Genomic DNA, 10,029 nt, shown 5'->3' with positions numbered 1-10,029 from the left:
CTTAGCATTTCAACTTATGATTTTATTATATATATAAATCATTTTTTTTAATCAAATGAAGCGTAATATTGTTGATATCATTTGATCTTTATATTCTTTATAAACCCGCAACAAAGTACGAACATGCATCTAGTTTTTAATAAAACTTGGATGTTTTGTTTGATTAATTGCTCTTTAAGTCTTAATTAACTAAGAAAAAAATTGGAGATATGGAATATAAAAACTGGGGAATGGAGATGCATATGTCACGGATCGCATACGGATGATAGTTTTTTGCCTAAAATCGCGTGATAATTAGATCTAAACTTTTGACCCGTGACATATGGTTCCAAGAAGAAAAAAAAAAAGACCACTAAACGTAGTTGTTTAAAACAAAACAGCTTGTTTCTTTCATTTCTTTAATGTTATTTGTTAGGTACTTAGGTTGCTGTAACCGAAATCTTATGGCTTAAATAATCGGAAGCTGCCTGCATAATTTTTTAATTAATCACCGACTTTCATTCATTTTCAGGCCAAAAAACAAAAAAAAACCAATACTATATAACCAACAACTTATTCGTTTTTCTTTTTAATTAATCACCTAATAGGAACAAATACAACTCATTCTTGTTACGGTACCTAAAAGCATTTCGAAATCAAGATTTTAAATATGCATCGTATAAAAGAAATGCTAAAATTTATTTATGAATTTGTATAATTAATTTTAAAAAATATTAAATATTTTAATTAATTAAAATCTATAATTTTAAAATTTTAAATCAATGTGCTTAACATTTAAATTAATATGCAACTGACCTAAATAAACATTGAGAATCATATAATCCTCGACAAAATCAAAATCTAGACCTTCATTCCTATTAATAATGATAGGGTTTATTTGGTCCAACTAAAATTTTTGCGGGAACTGCGATTAAAATAGAATTATTTTAAAATAAAAATCTAGAGGCACGTGTTGATGGGTTGTGAATTGTGAACCGTATACCCTCTCAATCCTATTAATAATGATTAATATATTTAGATAATGATACATAAGATAAAGACAAAATAATATTATAAATTAAATTAAATTATTTTATTTTATTTTTGATATATACAAAAATTAAGATAAAATATTTTATTTATTTATTAGAATTATTTTTTAAAATTTATATAATTTAAATTATTGATATAATCTTTAAGAGTATAATTGAATATATAAGTTTAATTTTTTTAATTAAAAATAATAATCTTCAAATAAAAAAAATTGAATAATCTTATATCAAGAAAATATTGATCCTTCTTATAATTTTTATGCTTCTCTTTAAATAAAATCAAATAAAATATATAATATAATTATCATCTTATTTTATTAATAATTTTATGTATCAAAAAATAATTTTATGTATCAAAAATAATCTTAGGACTTACTTGATTCAATGAAAATTTTATTGAAACGTGCCATTGAAATACAATTTTTTTTAAAAAAGCCAAAATTTTAAAATAATATTTGATAAATTTAGTATGCTTGTGAGTTCGACACAAAGATATGTAATTGTAATAATTTTACCTTTTTATGCCTGTGAGTTCAAACTCTTTTTTAATTCAATTTGTTGTTATATGTAATAATTGCACCTTTATATATATATATATATATATATATGTATGTATGTATGTAGAGATTAGAGATACCGTTGCCTCCTTGACTGCCACGAAGGGCATAACAGAGGCGAAAGAATTGTTATTTTAAATTGTAATTAAATAATGATTGTGTAATGATTATTTATGAATGGGATTAATTACGGTTGTTGATGTCATGGTCGGTATGACTATTTTAGTGGAAGACTGCGGTTGATAGCGACGTTCTGAATACAATTCACAATATTCCAATTTTCTCTTCACTCTCTCTCTTTTCATTAAAATCTATAATTCCATTGGCGGGATTGAGGCTAGATAATGATCCCCTTTATGAGGGAAGATTGCTCAAAAAGGAAGTTTAGAAAGCATTCTCCTAATTGCTAAAAAAACAAATCATCACTGCAAAACAGCATTGTCTGTTCCTTCTTCATCTTTTTTTTGTGGGTTCTGTCACACGATGAATTGACCTTTGCATATCAACAGGAGCTGACCTCACCTTCTGGATCGTGTGATCCTTTATGCTCAGTTGATGGAACTAGCTCGCTAGATTTTGAAGCTACTTACAAGCCAAAGACTGATTTGTTGAAAACTATTGCTGTTTTCACAGCAGCTTTAACAGGGACTATGGCAATTAACCTCTCATGGGTTACTGACAACCTGGTTAATCTTTAATTTCTTGTGTAATCCTTTCAATGTAGATTTTCATTGTTTTCCTGTCTTTGACCAATGTCTCTCATATTATTGGATTGTACACAGAAGCCTTTCTTGATTTTATCTAATTTCGTAATGCAGGATATTGCTATGGCATTGCTTTTTGCAATAGGATATGCAGGCATTATCTTTGCGGAGTCTCTAGCCATCAATAAAAGTGGAGTAGGATTGTTGATGGCTGTAAGTTTATGGGTAGTACGAAGCATTGGGGTAAGAATCATTTTCAGATGCCTAATATTGGACTGTGTTTTTCTACGGTCCTTCTTCTTGTAGTTTGCATGAGGAACTACTTTCTATTAGCATTCTCATAAATTACGATAAAAACACACAATTCTATTGTTTATTGGATACTCCATTCAAGCACTGTCTCAGGTTTCAACCTGTTTCTCTCATGTTCTTTGGTGGTGGCCTTATGACCCTGACAGTATGAAGATTCAAGAGTAAATGAAATACAGAATTTATTATTTCCTGAAGCACTGGTTTGGATGAGCATCTCCAATTTAAACCAATTCCAAGGAACTAACCTAGTAATGAATTAAGATAGCAAAACTAGGTATCTATCCCAATGGTCAATTGGGAGAGCCAAAGTATGTGTTTGCGTGTCTTGTCACTTGCTATAGAGATTCTGCAAATGATGACTACGAATATCTCCCCTTCACCTTTGGAAATCTATGGTAGTCTACTTATGCTGATGCATCTGATATCCGTATTGAAAAATTTTTTTATCACTCTTACTTATTTTCACCTTTATCTGTCATTCCTTGTGTAATAAGGCTTGGGCCATTCACATTTGATTTTCATTTCTAGGCTCCTTCAACTGATATAGCTGTTTCAGAGCTGACACATGCATCTGCTGAAGTCAGTGAAATAGTGTTTTTCTTGCTTGGTGCAATGACCATTGTAGAGATAGTTGATGCCCATCAAGGATTTAAGCTGGTTACTGACAATATAACCACTCGAAAGCCACGGACTTTACTTTGTACGGTGAGTTGATTTCTGCTGGGTATGGTCATATTGACAATCTTATCATTCATAGTTCATACATGAATATTATTGAAAGTTTAATGGCACAGTGAAGCATACCCCTGTGGCCCAATATTTACCCACTGACGGAAATTTGTCTGGTAGGTACAAACCAATGATGTAGATGATTCCAATTAATAAGATATATTCAAAAGAATCTTAAATCTGCTTACTTATGTGTGTGGGCCGAAGTTATCATCCAGCCAAATGCATATGACCCTATCATATTTAGTCTTTTACCTAGAATGAGCCTAACAAGAAAATTTGAGTGTAAAGTCTCAGATGAAAATTTGTGTTAGTTGTCTGTCTTTCAAATGATGCTTTCTCCTGTTTTGAATATTAGAGATCAACTTTATTTCTATTTTTATCAAAGTTTTTGATTGCTTTATCAGTTGTAACTTCTTGATATGTTTAATCAAATAATTGTGTTTCACCCATAATTTGAAAAATGCAGGTTAGTTTCGTGACATTTTTCCTTAGTTCCATCCTTGACAATCTGACATCTACCATAGTCATGGTTTCTTTGTTGAGGAAACTAGTACCTCCATCGGAATACCGCAAGTATGTTATGCAATAGAGTCAACTCTTCTGTTTGGATTTCTGAGCATTGCATGATATTAGTATCTTATTTTTCTAAGAGTTCCTCGGTTCACATGGTATACTAGCACATTACAATCGTTTGTTTATCTGGAACTGCACAGGTGATTATCATATTATTTGGAGTTAAACATACCATGCTCGTTTACTGAGAATGACTTGTATCCTGTTCATTCAAATTTCTTAAAACTGTTTATATGAATATGAATTGCAATAGGCTTCTAGGAGCTGTTGTTGTGATAGCGGCAAATGCTGGTGGTGCTTGGACTCCTATTGGTGATGTTACCACTACCATGCTATGGATACATGGTCAAATATCCACATTGCAGACTATGAAGGTGCTTTCATAGTTGTAACAAAGAGCATCTACATTAAATTTACTTTCTTTTATGCTTTTAAATTCGATCCGAATATCTATTCATTGTGGATTTAAGTGTGCATGCTAAATCGCTAATATGTTTCCTGATTTAGACTTGGATTAGTAGACAAAGATAATAATTCTGTTAAATTTGAACCAAACACTGAACTATTGGAAGCAATAGCAATGTGAAGTTGGAATAAAATGTGCAAGCCACATACTCTATTTATATGAATTCACCCTAGAAGAATTTTTTTCTTTTTACTGACTTTAGGTGGAGTTAATTAAGTTTAATTTCATTACTAACAGGGATTGTTCATACCTTCAATTGTTTCTCTAGCTGTTCCGCTGGCTCTTATGTCTTTGACTAGGTAATGTCTCTTGCATGAGCAAAGACAAGCTGCGAAAGCTCAGTTTTAAAGAGTTACTTTTAATTTCATGAATCACAGATGAAATGATGTGAGTTCTCTTTTCTCATTCAGCGAAGTTAATGGGGAGGAACAAGATTCTCCCAATGATTTGGCATCTGAACAAATGGCTCCCAGAGGGCAACTTGTTTCCTCTGTTGGTATTGGTGCTTTGATTTTTGTTCCAGTATTCAAGGCCTTAACTGGTTTGCCTCCTTTTATGGGCATGTTGCTTGGACTTGGAGTTCTTTGGATTCTGACTGATGCTATTCATTATGGTGAATCGGAAAGGCAAAAATTAAAAGTTCCACAAGCTTTATCAAGGATTGATACTCAAGGAGCTCTTTTCTTCCTTGGAATCCTATTGTCTGTGAGCAGGTAAATACAAGATGAAAGTATCAATGTCTAATTTGTTCCTGTTTCTTGTCTTTATTAATTTTTTTAACCATAGTTCAAGTTTATTATTAAGTTTTATCTGGCTGGAAGTCTTCTCTGTTCAAACCCCCACCCATGCTTGATACAATATTGTTTTTGGCCTCTTTTTATCTGATTAGATGCCACATCCAATTATATGTAAAATTGCTTAACTAGCATCATCTCTAGTTTTTTTTTTATTTTTTTGCCCCATTTTGAGGTAACATAATTGGTTTGCCTTTTACATTCTATGTAAAAGCAGTGGTTCAGACAGTGCTAATTTATGTCTTTTGTATCTTTTTGACGGTAATTTACATTACGCATCCATTCAACAACTTAAAAGTTGAAGCTTCATTTCATATATATATATATCATTACTTCATTTATATAATTAAGTTGTGGATTTTATCTCTCTATTTGATATATCTGAGTTGTACTTCTCCAGCCTAGAAGCAGCAGGTCTTCTTCGGGAGTTGGCGAATTATCTCGATGCTCATATTCCTAATGTGGAACTGACTGCAAGTGCAATAGGAGTTATGTCAGCAATTATTGATAGTGTTCCACTGGTTGCAGCAACAATGGGAATGTATGATCTCAGTTCATTTCCCCAGGATTCTGAGTTTTGGCAACTAGTTGCATATTGTGCTGGTACTGGTGGATCCATGCTAATTATTGGGTCTGCAGCGGGAGTTGCATACATGGGAATGGAAAAGGTGGACTTCTTTTGGCACTTGCGGAAGGTAATTCCTGCATTTTAGTTGCATATCTTTTCAGAAAGAAAAATTAAACACCAATTTTATTTAGTAGAAGATTTCTTTTGGTGCAGGTGTGCGGTTTTACTTTCGCAGGTTATGCTGCTGGAATTGCTACCTATTTAGCGGTTAATAACCTTCACATCTCTAAACCCTCAACCTTAGCTCAAGTTCCAATGCTACAGCTTGAATTTAACCATACATTGCCATTTTGATCGATTTAGTGAAGACATCTCCCGTAAAAGTATCAGTATTTAGAATTCAAGAAATATTAATGGAGGAAAAGGTTCGGATAGTTCAGAGAAATCTCATGTCCGCAAACGTTATGATCATTCTTATAAGAGATGTAAAGAACATGAATTAAGTCATAGACTCAAAAGTGTCATGCACATGAAAAGTAAACGTATATTGCATAATGTTGTTTAGTTCGAAAAACAAGTTGGAAGGTGAAATGATAAAAATAATGACATGAGAAGCAAAGAATATTAGTTCGAACACATTCGGACTACTAACTTTTGTCGAATTGTTTACCATTTCCCTTTAAAAAATTTTTTTGGTAATCACTAGGTTAAGACGAGCATGAGAATAATAAGGGCCAATGCCTCATTGATTGCGATAAAAACCAACCATTTTGTTTAAGGTTTTGGGCGCTTTCCAATTGACTTGAGTCGGCATCCTTAACGCAGCTAACACTTGTGCCTGGAGTTGTACATTGGTGTTTTAAATAAAGCTTGACAATTACCATGCAAAGCAATCCACATGAACGAAATCCGATACAAATCTGAATAAAAAAAAATTAACTCAATAATAAACAGACTAGTTGTTGCAAAGCTCAATTATTCCTTCTTTCCCCTCGTCCTAAAGCTACGGTAGAACACACTCGATGACAATTTTCAAAATTGAGCACTACAATGTAGTAAAAATGCCCACCCAACCCAATGGAGAAAAAGATATGGCCACCCTACAACTTAAGGAAAACAAACTCTTCAATGGCAGGGACGTCGCCAATCCTCTTTAAAGATTCTTTTCTGGGTTGCTCATCTACTCCTATGGCCATCACTGCTTGCTTCCTTGGAGCAATCCTCCCAACACTCATGAAGCTCACGTTCACATTCTCCTCACCCAAAATACTTCCTACCTTACCAATCATACCAGGTTGATCAACCTGTCTACAAAGTATAATACTACCCTCCAAGCTCACATCAACTTCAAATGACCCTACCTTTGTCAAATGGGGAATTCCATCCTTCACCTGACCTTCAACCTTAATCTCACCAGATTCTGAAATGGCACTGGCAAATTTTGATTCCACATTGGCAATCTGAACTTGGATGGACTCCAGTGGACTCTCGGGTGAACCATCTAAATGGATGCATTCCTCCGTAATCCGCAGTCCTCTCCGTTTAGCAGTGTAATCGGCATTAACCAGATTCACATAAACACTGGAAATGGGTTCAATTATGCCCTTGGTGATCATCACGGAGCAACCTTGTGTCAAAGTCATCAGGGGCTCTAGAGGAAGCGTATGATACTTTCACAGTTTTAACACCACTTCCACCTGCTACCAATTGGACAGCCAACCTCCCAAGTTTCTCAGCAAGTTCGACATATGGTTTCAACTCTGTTAGAACCTGCAGGAGAAGTGAACAGATAAGTGACATAAGATATCATGAATGACTGCGAAAGTGAAGTCTATATCAGCAGGAAAGTAATGAAGAAAAATAGATGGCAAAACTAATATAACTCTTTGTACCTCAGCAGGAACCATTGGTGCATTGACTGCAGTTGCAGCAAGTTCTCCTTTCAAGGCTCCAACAACAGCTTCAGCTATTTCAATGGCCACTCCTTCCTGAAAACCATGCCAATATTCAATAATATCATTCAAAAAAAAAAAAAAGAAGAAACAAGGATATATGCATTTAACGATTAACTCACCTGAGCCTCCATTGTACTAGCACCAAGATGTGGAGTCACAGTAACCCTCTCATGCCGTACCAACTTGCTGTCCTGTTGTGGTGGCTCATCAGTGAAAACATCAAGAGCAGCCTGAGCTACAATTCCAGCATCCAATGCCCTCACAAGAGCCTCTTCATCAATCACTCCCCCACGGGCAACATTAACAATGCGAACGCCTTTCTTCATCTTAGCAAAAGTCTCATCATTAAACATCTTGGAAGTAGCAGGAATGAGAGGCATGTGCAAAGAAATAAAATCTGCAGTCGCTATTGCTTCCTCAAAACTAATTAGCTCTACACCTATAGCACGAGCACGATCAGCCGGGGCATAAGGATCATAAGCAATAACATGCATGCCAAGTCCCTTGGCTCGCCGAGCTACTTCTGATCCAACCTTTCCAAATCCCAAGACAGCAAGTGTTTTCCCAACAAGGGATACACCCACATATTTGTTCCGCTGCCACTTCCCTACATCATCAAGAATACATATAGAATTTCCACCTTAACATAATTAAAAAATACGCCCATAATTCTTCCCCATAAACCTTTCTTACATTTAAGCATAGCAAAAAAAATCTAAACATAAAATTCAGATTTAAGCAATCCACAAAGGATATAAAAAGCACCAAAAAATCAAATCAGTTCTCACCAGCCTTGATGGAAGCATCAGCCTGAGCCACGTTCCTAGCCATGGCCGCCAAGAGGGCGATCCCGTGCTCAGCTGCTGCAACGGTATTAGCAGTAGGCGCATTGACGACCAAACAACCGTGCTCGGTGGCGGCGGCCAGATCCACATTATCGATCCCAACACCAGCTCTACCAACGACTTTCAATCTCCCGCCAGAAGATTCAAAGAGCTCGCGGTTGACTTCGGTTCCGCTGCGCACAATCAAGGCGTCGCAAAGCGAGATCTTGGTGCAGAGCTCTTCGGGAGAGAGGTTGTAAGAGCAGTCCACGTCGGCGAACTGCTTGAGCAGAGTTACACCGGCTTCACCGAGTTTCTCAGCGACAAGCACGGTGGGCTTGTTGGAGAAAGATGCGGCGGAAGCGGTTACGATTAAGAAACGGCCATGCAAATGGGAGGAGCGTGAAAAGCGGAGGTCGTTAGGGAAGGTGGCAGAAAATGCGTAAGGAAGGCGGGATTTAGAGGAAAGGGAAAGGGATGGGTTTTTGAGAGGAATGATTTTAAGAGAAGCCATGGTGTACAGATAAGATGGGGAGGTGAAATTGAAGAGGTTTTCTCCGGCCGGGGGGGAATGGCGAAGAAGTTGCAGCGAGGAATGAAAGAGGGAGAGTGGGAATTTATATTTTGTTACGTTTGGTGAGATACAATCGAGGGCGTAAGAACAGCAGCGCGAGCGTCTATGTGGAGCGGGAAAATGGGGACCGTGTAACTACGTGAAGAGGAAGAGAGTGGGGGGTAGATTTTTTCTTTTTCCGAAAACAATAGGACAATGGTTTCGAATATGCAAGCAAAGAAGTACTAATTAATTAACTTAATCTAAAATTTTTTTTTATTTTTCTACGGCTTGAGGATTGAGGGTAAGGTTGGAAAAAATATATATATATTTGAATGTATAGTACTTGATTAACTTTGAATTAATTTTTTTATTTGATTTGATTCAAAATTAGATATTAAATATATATATTAAATTTGAATTAAATTTTGAATTTAAATATAAAAATTTATGATCAAATTGAATTATATATTTTTATTAATTTTTTATATTTTAAAAATTTTTATAATTATAAATAATTAATTTATATATAAATTTATTTAAATATGTTAAAATTTTTATTAAAATAATATATAAAAATAAAATTTAAAATTCGATAATTCAAACAAGGTAAATTTTAATTTAAATCAATTGATTTAAAAAAAATTAATTCAGAGTAAATTTTAAAAATTTAAAATATTATGTATTATTTAAAAATTTTTAATTTAATTTAATTTGATTTTAATCGTTATCATTTTTAATTGATGATAACTTTAGATTATCAAATTGACATGAAAAAATTTACCAAAATTTTGAATACAAAAGTTATCATTTATTTATTCACGATATATTTAAATTTGATATTTAAATTTCGTATATTTATAATTTTTTATTTATTTCTAATATATGACCTTTATACAAAAAAAAAAATTCACCAATTTTTTTTTTTTTTGTAAATTGAAGATGAAGTTTAACGTTGAG

The 10,029-nt window shown here is 34.2% G+C and overlaps 1 protein-coding gene and 1 pseudogene across 2 annotated transcripts; one reads left to right on the top strand and one right to left on the bottom strand.

Annotated features, from left to right (window-relative positions):
* The first annotated feature begins 1,838 nt into the window (after positions 1 to 1,838).
* On the top strand, positions 1,839 to 6,446 carry LOC111298389 (sodium/proton antiporter 1-like). Its single transcript, XM_089745467.1, has 9 exons — positions 1,839 to 2,274; positions 2,407 to 2,535; positions 3,133 to 3,309; positions 3,803 to 3,909; positions 4,163 to 4,283; positions 4,613 to 4,674; positions 4,786 to 5,088; positions 5,570 to 5,864; positions 5,951 to 6,446. Exons 1-9 carry the CDS (start codon positions 2,239 to 2,241, stop codon positions 6,089 to 6,091), a joined length of 1,371 nt encoding a protein of 456 aa, XP_089601593.1. The 5' UTR covers positions 1,839 to 2,238; the 3' UTR covers positions 6,092 to 6,446.
* Positions 6,447 to 6,568: 122 nt separating this feature from the next.
* Positions 6,569 to 9,248, bottom strand: LOC111298698 (D-3-phosphoglycerate dehydrogenase 1, chloroplastic-like; annotated as a pseudogene). Its single transcript, XR_016328739.1, has 4 exons — positions 8,481 to 9,248; positions 7,812 to 8,299; positions 7,630 to 7,725; positions 6,569 to 7,507 (listed from the first exon to the last, which is right to left on the bottom strand). The product of XR_016328739.1 is annotated as a D-3-phosphoglycerate dehydrogenase 1, chloroplastic-like (transcript).
* Between the last annotated feature and the right edge of the window lie 781 nt (positions 9,249 to 10,029).

Source organism: Durio zibethinus, chromosome 16 (genome assembly GCF_047325235.1).
Source record: "Durio zibethinus cultivar Kanyao isolate XHJ-2024 chromosome 16, ASM4732523v1, whole genome shotgun sequence".
Classification (NCBI taxonomy): domain Eukaryota; kingdom Viridiplantae; phylum Streptophyta; class Magnoliopsida; order Malvales; family Malvaceae; genus Durio; species Durio zibethinus.
This window is presented reverse-complemented; position numbering and strand designations above follow the sequence as displayed.

Excerpts from the sequence above, each read along its gene's own strand:
- LOC111298389 (XM_089745467.1), top strand. The coding sequence starts at position 2,239 with ATGGCAATTAACCTCTCATGGGTTACTGACAACCTG. Across the intron at positions 2,536-3,132 it reads GGGTAGTACGAAGCATTGGG|GCTCCTTCAACTGATATAGC; the intron begins GTAAGAATCATT and ends TTTCATTTCTAG. Across the intron at positions 5,089-5,569 it reads ATCCTATTGTCTGTGAGCAG|CCTAGAAGCAGCAGGTCTTC; the intron begins GTAAATACAAGA and ends GTACTTCTCCAG.